The sequence below is a fragment of the Cnephaeus nilssonii genome (assembly GCF_951640355.1).
Source record: "Cnephaeus nilssonii genome assembly, chromosome: 19".
Classification (NCBI taxonomy): Eukaryota; Metazoa; Chordata; class Mammalia; order Chiroptera; family Vespertilionidae; genus Cnephaeus; species Cnephaeus nilssonii.
Window position 1 is genome coordinate 40,844,744 of NC_137090.1, and position 24,029 is coordinate 40,868,772.

Below are 24,029 nucleotides of genomic sequence, written 5' to 3' on the forward strand. Positions count from 1 at the left end.
TACCTAAACTCTCTTCAAAGTAATAATTACTGGTAGGTCCTCTGATACTGTAATAATGGGTCAGTAACAACAACAAAAATCAGCTTCACACAGAAAAGTTTCAAACTGGGCATGAGAATGATAACATAGATAACAACCCTAACCCTATTTGTAGAAGCATTGGCTCCATATTAAAATATATTCAAATAGCCCAGCCAGCTTGGCTCAGGAGGTCAGGGCACATGCCTGGAATGTGGGCTAGATCCTGAGTGTGGTACCTGCAGAAGGCAGTCAATCAGTGATTCTCTCTCATCATTGATATTTCTATCTCTCCCTCTCTGGAATCAATAAAAATATATTTAAAAGAAATACACTCAAATAAATGTTAAATGCCGGGAGAGGCATCTAATTGCTATTATGACCTTTTATAAGGACACTGGCCCACAGACCACACAATCCTATCTAATAAAGTGGGAATATGCTAATTGACCATCACACCCTCACAAAGATGGTGCCCACAGCCAGTGAGGGAATATGCTAATTGACTGTCATGCCTTCAAAGATGGTGGTGCCCCGTCTCCTCAGCCCTGCCGGGGCAGCAGGCAAGCTCCGTGCGCCTGCCTCTGGAGTCCCCCAGTCCCCTCAGCCCCCCAGCCACCCAGGGCTGGCCCGAGGTGCAGGCAAGCCTTGGATGGTGGCTCCCCAGCCGCCCAGGGCCGGCCCAAGGTGTAGGCAAGCCTCAGATGGAGGCTGCCCAGGGTCGCCTGAGGCTCAGGTAACCAGGGCCGGCCCAAGGTGTAGGCAAGCCTCAGATGGAGGCTGCCCAGGGTCGCCTGAGGCTCAGGTAACCAGGGCTGGCTGAGGCTTGCGCTGCCAGCAGTGGCAGCAGCAGAGGTGTGATGGGGGTGTTGCCTTCCCCTGATCGCTGGGTCGCCTCCTGCCCCTGAGGGCTCCCAGACTGTGAGAGGGGGCAGGCCGGGCTGAGGGACCCCCACTCTAGTGCATGAATTTTCATGCACCGGGCCTCTAGTCTATATATAATAATCCTATATAATAAAGAGGTAATATGCAAATTGATCACCACTCCCACACACAAGATGGCTGCCGCCATGTGGTCAAAGATGGCCGCCCCCATGTGGACACAAGATGGCCGCCACTAGATGGTTGGCAGGGGAGGGCAGTTGTGGGCCATCAGGCCAGCAGGAAAGGGCAGTTGGGAGGGACCAGGCCTGCAAGGGAGGGCAGTTGGGGGTGATCAGGCCTACAGGGGAGGGCAACTAGGCCTGCAGGGGAGGGAAGTTGGAGAGAACCAGGCCTGCAGGGGAGGGCAGTTAGGGGTGACCGGGCTGGCAGAGGAAGGCAGTTTGGGGGGGGGGGGCAGGCCTGCAGGGAAGGGCAGTTGGGGGGGACCAGGCCTACAGGGGAGGGCAGTTGGGGGGGGACCAGGCCTGAAGGGGAGGGCACTTGGGGGCGACCAGGCCAGCAGAGAAGGGCAGTTAGGGGTGACCAGGCCTGCAGGGGAGGGCAGTTGGGGGGGACCAGGCCTACAGGGAAGGACAGTTGGGGGCGACCAGGCCAGCAGGGGAGAGCAGTTAGGGACAACCAGGCTGGCAGGGGAGGGCAGTTAGGGGTGACCAGGCCAGCAGGGGAGGGCAGTTAGGGGTGACCAGGCCTGCAGGGGAGGGCAGTTGGGGGGGACCAGGCCTGCAGGGGAGGATAGTTGGGAGGGACAAGGCCTGCAGGGGAGGACAGTTAGGGGCGACCAGGCCAGCAGGGGAGGGCAGTTAGGGGCAATCGGGCTCTCAGGGGAGTGGTTAGGGGGTGATCAGGCTGGCAGGCAGAAGTGGTTAGGGACAATCAGGCAGGCAGGCGAGCGGTTGGGAGCCAGCAGTCCTGGATTGTGAGAGGGATGTCCGACTGCCTGTTTAGGCCTGATCCCACAGGGATCCAGATTGGAGAGAGTGCAGGCTGGGCTGAGGGACCCCCCCCCCCCCCCCCCATGCATGGATTTCATGCACCGGGCCTGTAGTATATATATAAAAGGCTAAGTGACTGTTGACCAGCCGGTACATATGACGTGCACTGACCACCAGGGGGCAGACGCTCAATGCAGGAGCTGCCGAGCTGCAGTGACTTGGCAGCAGCGGTTGACGGCACCCTGGAACCAGAGAGGAGGGAACCCAATTCCTCTCAGGGCCGCACTATTCCACCTTCGGCCATGGGTACACGAATTGGTGCACCGGGCTACTAGTCACTTATAATAACAGAGGGATACTGAAAACTTAAAGAAAAGTACGCTACCTGTCAATAAAATGTTGAAGTATTGAAATATCACCACCATTCGACTCCAGAAAGGTACATATGTAATCTAGAGCAGGTCCAAAGCATGACCATGAAAATATTAAGGGACTGAGATGGATAAGCTAAGAAGACAAATACTCACTTTGAGAAGACCAAGGAGAGCAGTATTATCATCAAAGTCTATAAAATTAGCCTGGCCACTGTTGCTCAGTGCTTGAGTGTTACCCGTTCGATTCCTGGTCAGGGTACATGCCCAGGTTGTGGGCTCCATCCCAGTAGGAGGCATGCAGGAGGCAGCGAATCAATGGTTCTCTCTCATAGATGTTTTTATCTCTATCCTTCTCCCTTCACCTCTCTTTTAAAAATAAAAACATATTTAAAAAATCTACAAAATTAGAAAGGGCATTAAAAAGAATACAAACTTGTTCAAAAAATTTTAGACCCTTACAAGGCAGCAACATGGGAAACTTGTGGTAAATTTAAATCAAACATAGGAAATTCACTGATGTCTATAAACTTGTGGAACTTACCTCAATTACATACAGTAATATAAAATCATCAAATTAAAAAAAGTTTTTTGACTTGAAATTGTTAATCCTCATCTGAGGAAAATTTTTCCAGTGCTTTTCAGAGAGAGTGGAAGGGAGGGAGGGTGGAAGAGACAGAGAGATAAGGAAGAAATATCGATGTGAGATCCACTGGTTGCCTCCTGCACGCACTGGGGGCAGGGAGCCCACAACCCAGGTACGTGACCTTGACGGAATTGAACCTGCGGCTTTTTGGTGTTGCTCTAAACCACTGAACAATGTTGGTCAGGGCTGAAATCTTTAAAAAATGTTTTATATAAGTGTTACTGAACTCAAAGGGTTTGCTGCTGGGGTGCTCTATTCAAGAAGGAGAAGTGCAGAAGATGGCGACCATGTGGGATGAGGCTGAGCAAGATGGAATTGGGGAAGAGGTGCTTAAGATGTCCACAGAAGAGATTATCCAGTGCACACAGCTGCTCGACAGTGAAATCAAGATTATGAAGAGCGAAGTGTTATGAGTTACCCATGAACTCCAAGCCATGAAGGACAAGATCAAAGAGAACAGTGAGAAGATCAACAAAGTGAACAAGACCCTGCCCTACCTTGTCTCCAAAGTCATTGAGCTTTTAGACGTTGATCCCAATGACCAAGAGGAGGATAGTGCCAACATTGACCTGGACTCCCAGAGGAAGGGCAAGTGTGCCGTGATCAAAACCTCCACATAACAGACATACTTCCTGCCTGTGATTGGGTTGGTGGATGCTGAAAAACTGAAGCCTGGAGACTTGGTGGGTGTGAACAAATACTCCTATTTGATCCCTGAGTCTCTACCCACAGAGTAGACTCACAGGTGAAGGCCATGGAGGTGGATGAGAGGCCCACAGAACAATACAGTGACAAACGGGGCCTAGGAGCTGGTGGAGGCCATTGTCCTACCAATGAACCACAAGGAGAAGTTTGAGAACTTGGGGATCCAACCTCCAAAGGGGATGCTGATGTATGGGCCCCCAAGTACGGGGAAGACTCTGCTGGCCCGGGCCTGTGCTGCACAGACCAAGGCCACCTTCCTGAAGCTGGCTGGCTCTCAGCTGGTGCAGATGGTCTTCGGGGATGGTGCCAAGCTGGTCCGGGATGCCTTTGCCATCGCCAAGGAGAAAGCTCCATCCATCATCTTGATTGGTGAGCTGGATGCTGTCGGCACCAAGCGCTTTGACAGCGAGAAGGCCAGGGACCGGGAGGTGCTGAGGACGATGTTGGAGCTTCTGAACCAGCTGGACGGGTTTCAGCCCAACACCCAGGTCAAGGTAATCGCAGCCACCAATAGGGTGGACATGCTGGACCCTGCCCTGCTCTGCTCCAGACGCCTGGACCGAAAGATTGAGTTCCCGATGTCCAACGAGGAGGTCCGAGCCACAATCATGCAGATCCACTCCTGAAAGATGAACGTCAGTCCTGATGTGAACTACGAGGAGCTGGCCCGCTGTACAGATGACTTCAATGGGGCCCAGTGCAAGGCTGTGTGTGTGGAGGCAGGCATGATCACACTCCACAGGGGTGACAAGGAGCTCACCTACAAGGACTACATGGAGGGCATCCTGGAGGTGCAGGCCAAGAAGAAAGCCAACTTGCAGTACTATGCCTAGGGTGTCGCCCACCACAGCATCCCTTGCTCTCTCGCTGGTTAAAATTCATAATAAAAGATGGTTTCAGGTCTCTGAAAAAAAAAAAAAGGAGAACTGGTTGGAGCAAGGAAGCTTCATTTTCTTGCAGCAAGTGAAGGAGATGGGAATCATATTCAAAGGGAAGCTTAGCTATTGCTTATATACACTGGTTAATTACATGTTGATTTCTCCTTGGCAGTTGGCTATACTTATGAGGTTTATCCTGTTTACAGCTGCATCTGCAAAATTCTGAGCTGCATTTTAACATTTAGCAAGAAATAACATTTAGTGAAAACATTTAGAACTGCCCAGACCTTGAGACCCTTGTCCTATTTAAACGGAAGGGTCAGGACATTCTTATACTGCATTTTGATTTCTATGGAGTTTCTGCTGCCTTTATTTTTCTTTTTAAAAAAAATATATTATTGATTTCAGGGAGGAAGGGAGAGGGAGAGACGGAAACAATGATGAGAGAGATTCACTGATTGGCTGTCTCCTGCACGCCCCCTTCTGGGGATGGAGCCTGCAATCCAGGCATGTGCCCTTGACTGGAATCCAACTGGGGACCTTTCAGTCCTCAGGTCGACGCTCTACCCACTGAGCCAAACCAGCTAGGGCTGCTGCCTTTTTTCTTACTTGACAAGAGTGATGTGCTTTCACCACAACCTCAGATTTACCCGGTTCCCAGTCCTGCTCTCTTGTTATGTGGGATTCCTCACTTTTCCTGGAGCCATCCAGCCGGTTGAGTTACTCTTTGGGTCTGATGAACTAGGCTTCATTGTGAGACCTTTGCAATCCTGGGTTGGAGCCCTTATTTCTTGTACCTTGTGCTTTCCAGATCTTGGTTTTGTTTCTTCTTTTGTAACTGTTTCAGGAAGTGTGTGGGAGGTAACCCTCCTGAGTTCTTCTATGAGAAAAAAGTTCTCTCATTTCCTGAATTATCTGTTTCCCCTCAGTTCAGTAGGTCCTAGGATTTTCTTATTCATGCTACTTGGTTTTCTCATTTGTCCGGATGGTTCTTGGTTGCCCATTCGTATTTAAGATGGAAGGGCTGACAATGATTATTTTAGGTAGTAAGGCTCTCCCCAACAGGTCCCCGCAGCTCCGTACTCTTTGATGTGGAGCCTATACTAAGCTTTAAAAGTGCCTGTGAATGTGGCTTGGCATGCATCAGACTTGATAATTTTGTCTAGCTGAGAATAATAGATTTATAATCTTTGTCTAATATATGGTGGTGCATTGTGAGGTAGAAATAAGCTACCCACAAATCATTTTGCTTACTTCATCCTGAAATAGGAATTTAGATGTTAATAAAGTAAATGAAAGCAAAGAGGGAATAATGACAGGTTATAAGTCAATTCAAGTATTTGTTGGATTTTTGATGTGTTTCATGTTTCTGTTGATGCAGAAAGTATTTATAAATAAGACACAGGTCCTGTCTTTAGGAGCTAGCTGGAGAGACTTAATCTTTCATTTTTCTTTATGTCCTTTTGTTTTAAGTTAAACTTTACTTGTGTTATTCTGATCTTCATTACATTTTGCAAAAACATAATTTTTCGGATTGTGTATTAGAAACTGAATATTTGAGCTGCACATTGATACATGGTTGGCAGCGTTCAAATGGCAAGTGCATTTATCCAAATTTGAAGATCAGTGCCAATAGTTGATTTAGGACTGGCTTTGTAGATTTTTAAAAAATATATTTTATTGATTTTTTACAGATAGAAAGGGAGAGGGATAGAGAGTTAGAAACATCGATGAGAGAGAAACATTCATCAGCTGTCTCCTGCACACTCCCTACTGGGGATGTTCCTGCAACCAAGGTACATGCCCTTGACCAGAATCGAACCTGGGACACTTTAGCCTGCTGGTCGACGCTCTATCCACTGAGCCAAACTAGTTAGGGCTGTAGATTTTAATTGTAATCAATATTTTTATTGGCACTTTGGGGAAAGATCTTGTCTAGAGCATTCAGGGGACATAGTGATTATTGCCTCACCCCTAGATGCTTCTCATGACCTGTAATTATATCTTCATCTGGGTTGTTAATATGTCCCTTTCCTCAAGGATACTTAGGCAGTAACTCTCAGGAATTATTGATACCATAAGGTGATGCCTTTAAGTGCTTTGGATTTTCTTTTGAAATACAGATAGCTCTTCCTGCCGGATTAGCCTCACCCACCTTACTACAAATTAAATTACAGTTACAAATAAGATTATTCCTAAATTTGGGAAAATAGAGTGGGAATTGGGAGCCTTGATAAAGGAATAGGATTATAAAATTAATCAGTATTATTTACTAATCAGAAACATACTTTAAAAAAACATAGTCTAGTCCAAACTCTCATTGGATGAAAAAAAATCGAGACTTAAAAGACTTTAGCAGGTTGTTTGAGATTTTAATGGTAGAATTGGAACCCTAGAATACAGTCTCAATAGCACTCCAAGTTTGGGGGGGGGTTTACATTTTGATGTGTTATCATATTTTAATCTCCGAGAGTAGAATAATATAAACAAAAATGTGCCAGTGTAAGGATAATCAGATTACAGGAGGGGTGCATTTGGTGCACTAAATATTTATCCAGTACTTAATGTTTGATACATAGTAGGTGCTTAGTAAACATTTGCAAGCAATCTGTACTTTCATATTATGCTTGATGCCATGAAGGGATGCAAAATATGGAAAGGATCCATCTCTTTTCAAAGAACTCTTAGGCTGATTGGTAATTTAAAATAATTGGAAGATTGACTAACAGATGTCAAAAGTAATAGATGGTGTAGTCAGGAGAGACTTGACTAAAATAGAAAAAATTGCAGTAGGCCACAAAGGAATGAAACTAAGTGCATTTAACTACATGTTAATTTTACTCACTGGAAACCACTCTGAAATTGAAGTTCTGTATTTGTTCTTGTCTGTGACTTTTTGCTAAACCTTCATGAATAGCATTCTACAACTCTTAAGTTTTTATTAATTTGCTTTTAAGCTTGTCTTGAATTCTTGCTGCATGTATGGATTAGGTTGAATCAGTTTTGGTTTAATTTAGTAAGTACAGTATTAGAGTATCTGCTAATGTGTAAGCAGTGTGCCCGGGTAGAAATAAGTCAGAATAATGCATAGCCTAATAAGGGGACATAGAAGTGTAACTATGTGGTAAATATATTCATGAAAGCATGTGTGGGTATAGAGGTAGCCAAGAGTGTGGGAGATTTTAGTGCTATCTGGGTGAGGGTGAGAAAGGCTTTCTGGGAAAGATGACAGCTAGGTTATTTATTTATTTACTTTTTTTCAGAGAGGAAGGGAGAAGGGAGAGAGAGATAGAAACATCAATGATGAGAGAGAATCATTGATTGGCTGCCTCCTGCACGCCCCCTACTGGGGATCAAGCCCACAACCCAGGCATGTGCCCTTGACAAATTGAACCCGGGACCCTTCAGTCCTCAGGCTGACGCTCTATCCACTGAACCAAACCAGCTAGGGCTGACAGCTAGGTTTTAAAGTATAAATAGAAGCTCTCCAAATATACAAAGAAGGGAGAGCCATTCTAGGTAGAGAAAACATCCTGAACTGAAACAGAATGGTGTGTTAAGACAACTTTGAACAGTATTGCTGGACATAAAGTGGGATGCTTGGGGAGGGGGTTATAGGAAGTAAGACTCTTATAGAACTTTGCTTCTTAAAGTTAGGCATGGTATGGAGCTCACTGTCTTTGGTATTCCATTTGTCCTTGACAATCAATTGGGAGTTTTAGGTAGTCAGTTCAAATGCAAGGTTAATTAAATAGGCATTTTTTTCCCTACCTGCTCTGAACGCCTTGGGAGAAGAACCAAATAAAAGAACATGAAAGTTGGAGGATTAGTGGATTTAATGGAAGATACTTTGTATTTAAAAGAGAATTAACGGGGGGGGGGGGGGGGGGGTTGGGGGGTTAATGGAGGGATGAGAACACATATGTAATAATACCTTAATCAATAAAGAAATTAAAAAAATATTTCCACTTAAAAAAAAGAGAGAATTAACAGGAATATTTTAGAAATGTAATAAAATTAGCATTGAAAATGTGGTATATGATCTCCTAGTACGATGACCTGGCTTAAGTGTTTCAAGCAGGTGTTTTGAAGCAGTTATACAACAGAGAAAGGCATGCAGTAGAATTAGTTCTGACAATAAGCTTGTTACTGTCACCTGATTTCCAGGAGATCAGTTGGCTTTAAGCCAACTGCTGGAGCCCTGTGTGCATGTTGGGCTAATTCACCAGAACCTAGGGCTGCTGTGACCAGAAGTGCTTTATACCTAAGAACTTTGTTGATCTCCTGTCCTATCATAACCTCATCCACAATATTGGTGGTCCCCAATAGTGGGGTAGTGAAGTGATTTATATGCAATAAAGAGTTAACCACTCTTAGAATCTTTCATGTTTAACTTCCTCCAAAATGCTGCAGATTTATACGTGTTTTTTTTAATATTTCACAGGCTTTCTTGATCATGGATGGTGAAGATATACCAGATTTTTCAAGTTTAAAGGAGGAAATTGCTTATTGGAAGGAATTGTCCTTAAAGTATAAACAAAGGTAATGTTGAAAAACATCCTAAAAATAGGGGAGGGCATTTGGAACGCATCATCTCTAGCATGTGCATTTTTTTTAAAAAACATAAAGCTAAAATTAAGAGTTTTAGATTTCGGATTGGAATTCTAGAGCTAGTTATAACATTGCTTGTATTTAAATAGTACAAAAATGCCACAAATCCTTATTATATTACTCAAGTTATTAAAATAGTAAGAAAACTTAGTGTCACTGATTTTTTTTTTTTTCTGGTAGCTTACATCCTTTTATGTTTATTATTCCAATTGGCCATTTTTGGCCGCTGCGGGTGCACTGCTGCCTCATCATTTCGGTCTTTTGGAGATGCTGATAGGCTGTCTGAGACTTCAGACAGCAGACCTGAGTTCTCCTCAGGCAAACACTATCGTGTCTGGAGCCAGAAAAGCTTTGAGGGAGGGGAGAAGAGCTTCAGGTGTATGGAGCATTTTATAAAATCTCAATTATTTTAATTAGCTGGGGGAATTTTTACATAATCTTGTGAGCACCAAAACTGGTCTTAAATTTCTTTTTAAAATGGAATTTTTCTAAAATAAATATACGTTTTCGTACTTTGGTTAACAGAGTTTTCTAAGTCTTATTAAACCTTTATTGCTATGTCATTGCTATTGCTGCAGCTAGTTACACTGTGCCAGTGGGTATAAAAGGTGGGTCTATGGCAGGGGTTCTTTTTCTTCTTCTTTTTTAAATGTATTTTTATTGATTTCAGAGAGGAAGGGAGAGGGAGATAGAAACATCAATGATGAGAGGGAATCATTGATTGGCTGCCTCCTGCATGCCCCCTACTGGGGACCAAGCCCACAATAGGGCATGTGCCCTGACCAGAAATCAAACTGTGACCTCCTGGTTCATAGACTGATGCTCAACTCCTGAGGCACATCAGCCAGGCTATGGCAGAGGTTCTTGTTTTTTGTGTGCCATAGATTCCTTAATAGGCTGGGGAAACCTGCAGACCCCTTCTCGAATAATGTTTTTAAATGCATAAAATTAAATAATAGAATCACAAAGGAAACCAATTATATTGAAAAAAATTATCTAAATATTCAACTGATTTGCAGTATATTAATATGTGCTTCTTTATTAATACATTAAGTAAGGAGGAGCTAGCAGTGAGTGTATAAAATGTTAGTCCTTTTAGGGCCTATAACTCACTTTCTTTGAGCCTTGAATATAAAGTAAGAGATGTGTAAAACATTGTCTTTATTATTTAGTATATTTTATTATAGCATAGCATTCAGGCAAAAATTCTTGAATTGATATGTAATCGTCTTTAAGATGATCCTTTTGGTTCCTACTAACTACAACTTATCTTTCCCACTTTGTTTTTTATTAGCTTCCAGGAAGCTCGGGATGAGCTAGTTGAATTTCAGGAAGGAAGCAGAGAATTAGAAGCAGAGTTGGAGGCACAATTAGTACAGGCTGAACAAAGAAATAGAGACTTGCAAGCTGATAACCAAAGACTGAAATATGAAGTGGAAGCATTAAAGGTAATTGTGGCAGTAGGAGCCTGGTGTTTAATGTACTGGGCTTTATTAAAATGAAAAATGTATTTTTTTAAGAAGAGTTTAAGAGCTGCTGGCAACAAAAAATACAAAAGGAGGCTTAAAGTGGATTTTTGTCAAACTGTTTTCTTTCATGGAACCAAGGGAGAGGTGATTTAGAGTTTAGGAGTTCACTTAGAAAGTCTGTGGTCATGAGTGTTTTAGTGATCATATTCCTAGGTATAATTTTGTAGTCCCTATCCTACCTAATAATAGACAAATATGCAAATTGACCGTACCTTCGCTATGCCTATGATTGGCCAGGAGGCGCTGGGGGGTGGGACTCGGGGTGGCCGATTGGGCTGGCGGGACACTGAGCTCGTGTCACCAGCGGTGGCTCAAACTCAGCGTCTGCGCCATGGCTGTGCTGCGGCACAGAAGGGGCCTCTGGGCAGCGAGCTCACGTCCCAATGCGGACCATCAAAAGCGGGGGAGCTGGGTGCCTGTCCACTCAGGCACCAGGCCTTTCAGAAGCCTCCGCTGCGCCGGAGGCTTCTGAAAGGCCTGGTGCACCAGCGGACAGATACCCAGCTCCCCTGTGATCGAAAGCAAAAGCGTGGGAGCTGGGTGCCTGTCCACTCAGGCACCAGGCCTTTCAGAAGCCTCCGCGGCACTGGAGGCTTCTGAAAGGCCTGGTGCACCAGCGATCAAAAGCAAAAGCGTGGGAGCTGGGTGCCTGGTGCACCAGCGATCAAAAGCAAAAGCGTGGGAGCTGGGTGCTTGTCCTCTCAGGCACCAGGCCTTTCAGAAGCCTCCGCCACGCCGGAGGCTTCTGAAAGGCCTGGTGCACCAGCGGACAGGCACCCAGCTCCCCCCACCTACACGTGCATGATTCAATCATGCACTGGGCCTCTAGTCCTATATAATAAAGAGGTAATATGCAAGTTGACCATTACTCCAACACACAAGCTGGCCATCCCCATGTGGACACAAGATGGCTGGCAGGGAAGTTGTGGGCGATCAAGGCCTGCAGGGGAGGGCAGTTAGGGGTGACCGGGCCAGCAGGAGAGGGCAGTTGGGGGCGACCAGACCTGCAGGGGAGGGCAGTTGGGGGCAACCAGGCCTACAGGGGAGGGCTGTTGAGGGGGACCAGGCCAGCAGGGGAGGGCAATTAGGGGTGACCGGGCTGGCAGGGGAGGGCAGTTGGGGGTGACCAGGCCTGCAGGGGACGACAGTTGGGGGGGGACCAGGCCTACAGGGGAGGGGAGTTGGGGGGGACTGGGCCAGCAGGGGAGGGCAGTTGGGGGCAACCAGGCCTACAGGGGAGGGGAGTTGGGGTGACCAGGTGTGCAGGGGAGGGCAGTTGAGGGGGGGACCAGGCCTGCAGGGGAGGGCAGTTGGGGGTGACCGGGCCAGCAGGAGAGGGCAGTTGGGGGCGACCAGACCTGCAGGGGAGGGCCGTTGGGGGCAACCAGACCTACAGGGGAGGGCTGTTGAGGGGGACCAGGCCAGCAGGGGAGGGCAATTAGGGGTGACTGGGCTGGCAGGGGAGGGCAGTTGGGGGTGACCAGGCCTGCAGGGGACGACAGTTGGGGGGGGGGGGGACCAGGCCTACAGAGAGGGGAGTTGGGGGGGACTGGGCCAGCAGGGGAGGGCAGTTGGGGGCAACCAGGCCTACAGGGGAGGGGAGTTGGGGTGACCAGGCGTGCAGGGGAGGGCAGTTGAGGGGGGGGACCAGGCCTGCAGGGGAGGGCAGTTGGGGGGGACCAGGCCGGCAGGGGAGGGAAGTTAGGGGTGACCAGGCCGGCAGGGGAGGGCAGTTAGGGGCAATCGGGTCGGCAGGCAAGCATTTAGGTGTCGATCAGGCCAGCAGGGGAGTGGTTAGGGGGTGATCAGGCTGGTAAGCAGAAGCGGTTAGGGGCAATCAGGCAGGTGATCTGTTGGGCGCCAGCAGTCCTGGATTGTGAGAGGGATGTCTGATTGCCCGTTTAGGCCCGATCTCACCAGGATCGGGCCTAAAGGGTCAGTCGAACATCCCTCGAGGGGTCCCAGATTGGAGAGGGTGCAGGCTGGGCTGAGGGACACCCCCCCTAATAATTTACATAAGCTGCCTGATTGTTTGTTTTGATAAGGCACCTCATTTTGTGGCACTTAAAAATTATATTTGTATGAAATATACACATTTATTTCATTATTGTTCATAGTCTCTTTAGTTTTGGAGTTTAGTTTGGATTTAAAAACTGCCTTCTAAAAGGAATTTTCAGGAGTAAAAGGATTAGCCCCTTTTGTTGCTCTTTAACTACCTGCCTTAGCCAAATGCTTAGAGACTTTCCGTGTCTGGGGAGTAGGTGGGTTTGGGAAGGTGGGGGTGGGCAGGTAAGGGGTAGGGAATTTGAACTCTGACAGTCTACTTCTTTGTGCTCACCCTGAACTGTATTCAGCCTGAGATCCCAGCAGTTCCCCCACCATGTTTGGGATTTTCATTATTTTACTTTTTTTCAGAGAGACCAATATTAGATTTCTGAGAGGAGAATGGGTGACTATTTAAACCTTATATGAGTTAAGTCACTTGGAATGAATGTGTGATTGTTTTTAAATATTGTAAAAAGGAGAAGGGGTGCCATCAACTTGGATTGTGAGTGAATTCCTTGGATTTTTCTCCTCTTTAACTTGGGTTGCATCCTTCATTAAAGAAAACTACATGTTAATGACATATACTTTTTTCCTATACTCATGCCTTTAGGAGAAACTAGAACATCAATATGCACAGAGCTACAAGCAGGTCTCAGTATTAGAAGATGATTTAAGTCAGACTCGAGCCATTAAGGAGCAGTTGCATAAGTATGTGAGAGAGCTGGAGCAGGCCAATGACGACCTAGAGCGAGCAAAAAGGTGAATGATGTGCATTTTGTTAGAATAACCAAAGTTGGCAATCAGTGATTAAAATGTATGTCCTTAGGTTCAACCTATCACCTACATCTTAGTCTCAGAACACTTCCTTTTGGTACTCATCACATTGAAACTAACCAAAATTTCTTATCTTCCCAGATAATTCCCTTCTAAGCTTTTCTTTTTTCCTTCTTTCATGTACTCTTGGCTTTTCATTAAAATATGTATCATTCATTCCTCTGATCTATCCCTCTCTTTCTCAAGACCACCACACTTTTTGTAGGTCCTCACACCTTTTTTAAAAAACAGTTGTGTTTCTTTTTTTAAAAAAACTAAGATGTGTGGTTTTTTAAAAATTGATTTTAGAGAGGAAGGGAGAGGGAGAGAGAGATAGAAACATCAATGATGAGAGAATCATTGATTGGCTGCCTCCTGCACACCCCCTACTGGGGATCGAGCCCACAATCCGGGCATCTGTCCTTGACCAGAATCAAATCCGGGACCCTTCAGTCCGCTGGCCGACACTCTATCCACTGAGCCAAACCAACTAGGGTGGTCCTCACATCTTAAACCTGAATTCTGCAGTTATTTTCTAGCTAATCTGTCTTTAAATTTTTACTCCTTTTTATTCTCTTCTGTTTTAATACCGACCGATGAGTTTTCTCAAAATATTGCTTTAATTATGATTTTGATGAATAACTTATAGTGGCTTGCTATTGCTATTGCCAGTTTTCATATACCTGTAAATTAGTTGTTTCTTAACCATTCCAAATTTAATTCCTCTTATTTTATTCCTATTACTTTATTATCTGGTATTTTTTTCCTTAATAGCTGAGTGACTTAAATGCCTGATATGATGCTAGAGTTGAGGATACAAAGATAAACTAGCTACTGCCCTTGGGTATAACAGGTGTGGACATTTCATATGATAAATACTCTAGTAGAAAGAGTGTACAAGTTGTTCTAGGGCATAGAGCAGGGAGCAGCTGAAGTTACCCTGGGGGAGTTGGGGAAGCAGAACATACAAGGAGAAATAGAAGTTAACCAGATGAAGAGAGAAATGCAGAGGCAGAGAGGCAGAAAAGTGTGTGAAGTATTAATATTTCACTTTGAAATATATAGAGACATGGCTGAACAAGATGAGGCTGAAAGGTGGTTGAGGCCAGGTTGTGAAGAACCTTGTGTGCAATGTTTGGTATCATTCTATAGGCATTGGGGGCCTCTTTAATAATTTTTTAAACAAAGGAGTAATAATTTAGACTGTGATTTCAGCTGATAGTACTGAGGAATTGGAAAAGAGAGGAGGAGATGTAAAGACCTCTAATCACTATCATTTATGAATAATACAGGTATTGGATGGAGTATTGAACGGGGGCAGAATATTGAAGAAGAGCAAATGGAATTGAGAGATATTTGGACAGTTGACAGGATTTGATAAAATTGGACATTGCATTATGAGTTCTGATGAGGTTAGAGAATTTTATATCTAGCAGGTAGCACATAGCAGGTAGTGGACACATAGTAGATACATGTTAATGTTTGTTGAATAAAGGAAAAAGATGAGAAATGCAGGAAGAAGAAAAGAATTGGTAGGAAGAATGTAAATGGAGTGGGACCTGGGACTTTGTGTTTTAAACAAATTTTTAGTTAATTCTTACGTATTTTAAAACTATTGAAAAGTTTTCCTGAACGTGATTGTATTGTGTTTAAAATCCAGTGGGGAGAACTTTAAGGAATTTAGATGGGAATTTAAGAGAAAAGAATATATTTAATGGCCTTATATGATAGCAGAAGCTCTAAATGCCACCAGAGATCAGAAGGAGTGAGATCATTCTCTTTCAACTGGGCCAGGCTTTCTAGGTCAGGAAATGATATGAGATAAACTGACAGTTTCCTTTTGTATTACCTATTTGCACATTATTTATTTAATTCATGGATTCTATTTTTTTTTTTTTTAGGGCAACAATAGTTTCACTGGAAGACTTTGAACAAAGGCTAAATCAGGCCATTGAACGGAATGCATTTTTAGAAAGTGAACTTGATGAAAAGGAATCTTTATTGGTCTCTGTTCAGAGGTTAAAGGATGAAGCAAGAGGTAAAATTTATAACTTAAATGAAATCTTGCTGTCCCTAAGCCAGAGTTCTAAGCTAGCTTCAGGATGAACTTGGTAAAGCTATACATTTATATACTTTATCAGACACTATGCTAAGAACTTTTAATCTTAACTTACTTAATACCTACATCATTAACTCTAGGAGGTAGGTAGGTATTATCATCCCTAAATTATAGGTCATAAAATTGAGGCACAGAGAGTTTGCATTTGTCCAGAGTCTGATAACTTGTCAGTTGGAATTCAAACCATGGTTTGTTTTCCAAAGCCTTAATCACTACCACTGTGCATATACTGCTTGCTTAGTTTGGGTTTTTCCTTCTACCTAAATAATTTCGTTATGCACATAATAACGTGTACATTGCTGTTTATATATTGCATGTCTAATGAATATATGTACTTTAAAATTCTCCTTCCCTCCCCCCCTTTTTAAAATGCATTGTAGTATGCAAAATATTACAAAGAAGAAAATAAAAATCAATGCCAATCCATTTATCTTGATAGAACCCACTAGCAGTTTGGTGTGTTTCTTTCCAGTCTTTTCCATGAGTATGCATACCTATATATTTATATCTATATATCTCTATATATTTATATACATATATATATGTTCATATATATATAATTAGGACCACACAATATATACATATGTATTTTTTCTGTCCTCCCCTTTTTTCACTTATTAATATAGTGAATATAATTCATGCCATTAAAACATTTTTTAAAACAGGTTTTAATAATGTATAATGTTTATTATATATTTTATTTGATGGGTTCTTTATTATCGGTGGTTAATTTTTTGCTATAAATAGTGCTGTGAATAGGATTATTGGACTTAATATTTAGGAATATCTGATAATTTCTATGGAATAGATTCTTAAAAGTGGCAAAGGATATAAATGTTTTAATGGTCATAAAAGACACTGCTAAATTACTTTTTAGATAATTGGTATACCCCTATGGCAGTGATTGAGAGTGTTGTTCTCACACTGTTAATTAGCATTGTGAATAGTAAAAATAGGTTAAAAATTATTTAAAAATCCATTGCAAAGTTGAAAGTTGATATCTCATTTTTAAACAATTTGTAATTCTTTTATTTTAAAAAAATATATTATTGATTTCAGCGAGGAAGGAAGAGGGAGAGAGAGAGAAACATCAATGATGAGAATCATTGATTGGCTACCTCCTGCACACCCATTACTGGGGATTGAGCCTGCAACCAGGGCATGTGCCCTTGACTGGAATCGAACCTAGGACCCTTCAGTCCACAGGCTGATTGATACTCCTCTATCCACTGAGCCAAACCAACTAGGCTTTGTAATTCTTTGATTACTTCTTATGAAACATTTGGTCTGTTTAAAACTAGTTTTACATGCTCTATTTCTTTTTTTAAGAACTTCATCTGAAGAACTTCTCATAATTTATATAATTATAAAATATTAGAGGCCCGGTGCACGAAATTCGTGCACGGGGGCGGGGGGGGGGGTGTCCCTCAGCCCAGCTTGCACCCTTTCCAATCTGGGACACCTCGAGGGATGACCGACTACCCGTTTAGGCCCGATCCCACCGGACATCCCTTTGACAATCCAGGACTGCTGGCTCCCAACTGCTCGCCTGCCTGCCTTTCTGATTTCCCCTAACTGCTTCTGCCTGCCAGCCTGATCACCCCCTAACCACTGCTATGCCAGCCTGATTGATGTCTAACTGCTCCCCTGCCAGCCTGTTTGCCCCCAACTTCCCTCCTCTGCCGCCTGGTCACCCCTAACTGCCCTCCTCTGTAGGGTTGATCGCCTCCAACTGCCCTCCCTTGCAGGCCTGGTCCCTCTCAACTGCCTTCCCTTGCAGGCCTGGTCCCTCCCAACTGCCCTCCCCTGCTGGCCATCTTGTGGTGGCCATCTTGTGTCCACATGAGGGCAGGATCTTTGACCACATAGGGGCAGCTATCTTGATCTTGTGTGTTGGAGTGATGGTCAATCTGCATATTACTCTTTTATTAGATAGGATAGAGGCCTGGTGCATGGGTGGGGACCAGCTGGTTTGCCCTAAAGGGTGTCCTGGATCAGGGTGGGGTTCCCTTGGGGCGTGGAGAGGCCTGGGCGAGGGGCCTGTGGTACTTTGCAGGCCAGCCACGTCCCTGGCGACCCAAGCAGAGGCCCTGGTATCTGGATTTTATTTACCTTCTACAATTGAAACTTTGTAGCCTGGAGCGGAGCCAAGCCTCCTGCCGCCATTTCTGTTTGGATTTGTTTACCTTCTATAATTGAAACTTTGTATCCTCGAGTGGAGGCCTGGGCCTGCCAGAGTGTGTGGAAAGCTTGGCTTCCTCTGTTGCCGGGGAAACCCAAGCCTCCCTTTTGGTAGCCATCTTGGTTGGGGTTAATTTGCATACTCACCCTGATTGGCTGGTGGGCGTGGCTTGGCTGGTGGGCATGGCTTATGTAGCAGAGTTTTGGTTAATTTCCACATTACTCTTTTATTAGAGAGGATTAACTCTGTTTTATTTATTTGTTTACTAGAGGCCCGATGCACGAAATTCGTGCAAGAGTAGGCCTTCCTTCCCCCAGCTGCCGGCACCAGCTTCCCTCTGGCACCTGGGACCTGGGCTTCCTTCCCGGCAGGCACCCGGGACCTGGGCTTCCCTCTGGCCCCAGCTTCGTCTGGAATGACATCCGGTCTAATTAGCATTTTACCCTTTTATTATTATAGATAATTGTGGTTAAAACACATACAATTTACCACATATATATATATTTTTTTAGCTTCACCCGAGGACATGTTCATTGATTTTTAGAGAAAGGGACAGAGTGGGGGAGAGAGAGAGAGATAGAGAAACATTGATGTGCTGCCTCCCGAACTTGCCCTGATAGGAATCGAACCTGGAACGTAGACATGTGCCTTGACTGGGAATCGAACCCTGGACTTTTTGGTGTACGGACAAATACTCCAATCAACTGATCCACAATGGCCATCTTAACCATTTTTAAGTATACAGTTCAGTAATGTTAACTATATCCACATTGTTATGCAACAGATGGCTAGGATTTTTTTTATGCTGCAAAATTGAAACTATACCCATTGAACAACAAATCCCCATTTCCTTTTCTTCCCAGCCCTTGGCAATCACATTTCTTCTTTCTGTTGCTAGCTATGAGTGTGACTACTTTAAATACCTCATATAAGTGAAATCACACAATGTTTGTCTTTTGTGATTGCTTTATTTCACTTTGCATAATATTCTAAAGGTTCATCCATGTTGTGGCATGTGATAAAATTTCCTTTTGTTATAAGGCTGAATAATATTCCCTTGTATATATACCACACTTTTTGATCCATTTATCTGTGGACGGACACTTGGGTTGCTTCCACCTCTTGGCTATTTTGAATAATGCTGCATTGAACATGGATGTGCAAATATGTCTTTGAGATCTTGGTTTGAATTCGTTTGGATATGTATCCAGAAGTGGGATGACTTTGTATCCTTTTTTTAACATAAGCAAGTATTCTGTAGGTCTGTTGCATAACTGGAAAAGAAGATATTAATTTTGGGTTGAAAATTCAACTTTGAATGCAAGAAAAATATTGCAACTATTTTGACTACTTCTTTTCTAAAACAAGATATGTCATAGTGACAATGAACAATACCAACCCATTTAAAATTATAAAAATGCACTTTATTGATTTTTGCAATGATCCCCAAACTACATCATCCTATATAATAAAGAGCTAATATGCTAATTAGACCAAACAGTGGAATGACCTCCTGGATGTCCTTCTGGATGAAGTCGGGGCTGCAAGGGCCGAGCCCCTTGCATGAATTTCGTGCATCAGGCCTCTAGTTTCAAAATAAAATCAAATGAGTTGGTAAAGAATAATTTTGTGTCATATATATGTTTTTTTTAAAATCCTCACCCAAGGACATGCTTAGAGAGAGAAAGGAGAGAGAGAGAGAGAGAGAGAGAGAAAGAAAGGAACATCTATTGGTTGCCTGTTCTATTCCGTTTTTGCAAATGGGCATAGATAACAGTTTTCTTAAGTTATAGTATTTTTCAATTCTAAAAGATCATTTAACCCTGGCCAGATGGCGCATTTGGTTATAGTATTATCCCGATATGCCAAGGTTGTGGGTTTGATCCCCAGTCAAGGCACATACAAGAATTGATGTTTATCTCCTCTCTTTCTCTCTCTCTCTCTCCCTCCCCCCTCTCCCTCCCCCCTCCCTTTCTCCTTTCATCTCTCTCAAAAAAATTAAAAAAAAATATTTTATTGATATTTTACAGAGAGGAAGAGAGAGGGATAGAGAGTTAGAAACATCGATGAGAGAGAAACATCGATCAGCTGCCTCTTGCACACCCCTTACTGGGGATGTGCCCGCAACCAAGGTACATGCCCTTGACTGGAATCGAACCTGGGACCCTTGAGTCCGCAGGCCGACGCTCTATCCACTGAGCCAAATCGGTTTCAGCTCTCTCAAAATTAAAAAAAAAAAATATTATAAAAGAAACATCATTTAGACAGTAGGGTTGTCATGTTTATTCCCCTAGAAATAATTGTTAAAAAGGAAATTCATGTTGAGAAATAATAATTTAGGAAGGAAGTCTTTATTTCATTTTAGATGTGACTTTGCTTTATATATTTGTTTTCTCTAGTGAGTATTACTACCTTTGCTACGTTTTACAGATTTAAGACAAGAACTAGCAGTTCGGGAAAGACAACAGGAAGTAACCAGAAAGTCGGCTCCCAGTTCTCCAACTCTAGATTGTGAAAAGATGGATTCTGCTGTCCAGGCGTCACTTTCTTTGCCAGCAACTCCTGTTGGCAAAGGAACAGAGAACAGTTTTCCTTCACCAAAAGGTTTGAAATGTCTTTTCTTTGGTTTCTTGCTATTCTTTTTTTTTTTTGTCGTTGTTAATCTTCACCTGAGGATATTTTTTCCATTAATTTTTTAGAGAGAGTGGAAGGGAATGGGGAGGGAAGGTGGGATGGAGAGAGAGATGAGAGACATTGTTTGGTTGCCTCTCATGGGTTGCCTCCTGCTAGGCTCAACCTGGGGCCAGGGATTGAACCTGCAGCTCAGGTACATCCCCTTGACCGGGAATCGAACCTGCAACCCTTAGATGTGAATACTATGCTCATACCATTGAGCCACATGGGCTAGGTCTGTCTTCTTTTTGCAACTATGGTAGATTATCAATTTAGGGGATTTGCTGATGAAGCAGTAGTTACTAAAGTTTAAGCAAAATTTCAGTTTAAAAGTTGGTTAAATCTGTGTGAAGAAGAAGGAATTATTTTCCTAAGCTACTCAGCCATAGGAAACAATGAGAATGCTGGCTAGGTTTAAGACAAAAGCCACTTAATAAACTGAGATTTTAAAAAGTTGGAAAGTTTTTAAAGAAAGTTTATTTTTTTAATTATAGCAGTAATGTATATTCATGCAGAAGATTTTAAAATCAGAAAAGCGAAAATAAAATAAAAACCATCTGTAATCTCACCGTTTAAAGTTAACTACTCTTAACACTTTCAATTTTTTCTTATTGTGTGTATGCTTATTTGTGTTTGTGCCTACCTTGTTACACCCATTTTTTTGGGATCATATTTAAGTCCAGTTTTATTTCTTGCTTTTGCCACTTAACATATCATGGGTAGACTAGAAGCCTTTATGCTAACATTTGAGAATTATACATGGGATATATAGAGACTCAAGTTACCAGACTCGAGTACCATTGGCTTGGATAGGCATGTCCATTCTATTACATGCCTCTGTAGCTGCATGCTAAATGTCATAAGTAATATTCAGAGTAACTGTTGAGTAGTACATACAGAATATTCTTTTTGCCATCAGCCAATGTGTTTTTTAATCCTGAGAAGCAGAAAAGCCATTTAGTAGCCACTAGAATAGAACCCTGAAGCTCTCTCAGTTCAGATTTAGTGTTTTGCAGCTTGCAGATCATATTTCAGCTACTCCCACTCCCCTATGGAAGGATCTTCCTACCCCTTTTTTAAATACAGGATTATATCTTTCATAGTGAGATGATAAGATTTTCTGTCTGGGCATTTAGTGTAGTAAGCTCTCTAAATCTTTGCTGTCCAATACAGAAACCACTACCCGTATGTGACTAAATTTAAATTTTTACTAATTTAATATGAATTAAAATTTAAAAATCAGTTTTTGGTTGTATTAGTCACATTCCAAGTGCTCAGTAGTCCTTGAATAGATAATTCATCTATTCTTATGAGTTGAAATTAGATAAGGTATGTGAAAATGCTGAATAATCAAAAGGTGTTACTAATTGTACTAGTATGTGTTGAGTGTCCTGCTGAGGGTGTAGAGCCGGTAGTATGTAGGTTATAGCAGTCCTCAAAAGCTTTCACTGTTCATTTTTCAGAATGGTGCTTGTGTATTTCAGGCCCTCAGAATTACTGACATTTGAAAATTAACAAAGGTTTGCTTTTACTCATTAGAATTATGCAGATGAGTTCTGAAAACTTTTTATTTGAGTACTGATCAGAATAATCAGGAGCTGAAATCAAGGTAACACCCAGAGGGAGGTGTACATTCTTTTACAGCTCATTAGATTTCTCATGTAAGAACTTGGGGTGAGGGAGTATCAGTAGGACGTAGAGTTTACTCTGGCACAGAATTAAGATAGGTCAACCCAAAGGCAGTAATCTTGTCCAAATAGACACACTTTTAGACTGAAACTGACAGTGTAAACTCACCTAAAAGCTGCTGTATACTGGATCACGGCAGTTTTGTGACGAGATCAGCACAGACATAGAAGCAGGAGGCTAGATAAATCAGTGACAAGGTGGAAGAACATCTCTGTGAAATGGTCTGTTTTTTTAAAAAAAAATTTTTTTTATTGATTTCAGAGAAGAAGGGAGGGAGAAACATCAATTATGAAAGAGAACCATTGATCGGCTGCCTCCTGCATGCCCCCTACTGGGGATCACACCCACAACCTGGGCATGTGCCCTTGACTGGATTCTAACCCAGGACTCTTTAGTCTGCAGGCCGATGCTCTATTCACTGAGCCAAACCAGCTAGTGCTGAAATGGTCTGTTTTAAATTGCATTGTATTGATACAATGCCTGTTTCCAAAAGGCATTTAATACAGTTTATCATTAAAGCACAGATATAATACCTAAAGTACAAAATTTGAGGAGAATAGGGAAAGCTGAGATTCAGAAATCTCTGCCAAGGAAAGTCTAGTAGTTTACTTATATCACATTGAGCACCTATTATGTGCCACACATATTCTAGATTCTGGGAGTATAGTGATGAATAAGACAAGTCAGTGAGATTACATTCTAAAGGACAGGATGGTAAACAGCAGCTGCAAAACATTTTACATGCCGATCAGCACTCAGGAAAACAAAAAAATAATAGCTAACATTTATTAAGTACTTACTGTGCTAGGCATTTTAAAAACATGTTAACTAGTTTAAACTTCATAACAACTCTATGAGGTAAGTTAATTATTAGCTTCTTTTGCATATGGGTAACTTACTCAAGGTCACACAGGTATCAAATGGATTTGTATCTAGCAGTTCCACTTAAGAGCTCTTAATCATTATGTTATTTATGTCAAAAATAAATTGGAGAAATGTGCACAATTGGAAACCTTTGCTGAAGGGCATGGAAGAAGAGCATGAATAGCATGCTCAATACTATAATTCTGAATGGGAAAACTTAATTTTGTTGTAATATCTATTCTCCGCAAATCAATCAATAATTTAAATTTTTAATAAGAGTCTTAGAATTTTTTTTAAGTTGTCAAGTTGATTTTAAAGTTAGTCTTGAAGAGTAAATATGTAAGAATAGCCAAAAGCCCAGCCAGCGTGGCTCAGTAGTTGAGCCTGGACCTATGAGCCCAGAGGTCATGGTTCGATTCCCAGTTGGAGCATATGCCTGGGTTGCGGGCTCAGTCCCCAGTGTGGGGCATGCAGGAGGCAGTTGATAGATGATTCTCTCTCATCATTGATGTTTCTATCACTCCCTTCCTCTCCCTTCCTCTCTGAAATCAATAAAAATATATTTTAAAAAAAAGAATAGCCAAGAAACGTTTGAAATAGGTTATTAACAAAAAGAGGCTTTGACCTTCAAGATACCAAAATTTATTTTAATACTATAATAACTAAAGCAGCATTAGTGGACTAATAATTTAATGGAGCTTGAAATATATAGGGAATTCAGTATATGGTTTTAGTACTATTTCAAGTGCTAAAACTATTTTAGTACTTTTTCACTAATTGGCTAACCATTTGGAGGGAAAAATGTAAATATTTGATGAGTTAAATGATCTAAGTGCAAAAAAATTTTTAGGAAACCATTAGGAAAAAATATGGGGAACATTTTTTATAATATTGAGGTGAGCCCAAAGGCTTTCTCCTCAAAACACAAAGCTTAAAAGATAAATGTCACTCTGAGAAATACGACATATAAGAGAAAGGGTGAATATCTATAATTATTGTCCCCTTGCA

General features: G+C 42.6%; 1 protein-coding gene and 1 pseudogene across 5 annotated transcripts in view; both read left to right on the forward strand.

Moving 5' to 3' along the window:
• Positions 1-24,029, forward strand: part of NDEL1 (nudE neurodevelopment protein 1 like 1) — a 51,192-nt gene that overhangs the window by 7,500 nt on the left and 19,663 nt on the right. For all 4 annotated transcript variants that reach the window (XM_079799288.1, XM_079799286.1, XM_079799287.1 and 1 more), the window contains exons 2-6: positions 8,940-9,037; positions 10,401-10,554; positions 13,292-13,440; positions 15,396-15,532; positions 20,226-20,399. In XM_079799288.1, the coding sequence (XP_079655414.1) occupies positions 8,952-9,037; positions 10,401-10,554; positions 13,292-13,440; positions 15,396-15,532; positions 20,226-20,399 (700 nt within the window). In that variant the 5' untranslated portion in view covers positions 8,940-8,951. The remainder of the gene's footprint in view (positions 1-8,939; positions 9,038-10,400; positions 10,555-13,291; positions 13,441-15,395; positions 15,533-20,225; positions 20,400-24,029) is intronic.
• LOC307115543 (26S proteasome regulatory subunit 6A-like) lies at positions 2,780-4,771 on the forward strand (annotated as a pseudogene). Its single transcript has one exon. The product of its transcript is annotated as a 26S proteasome regulatory subunit 6A-like (transcript).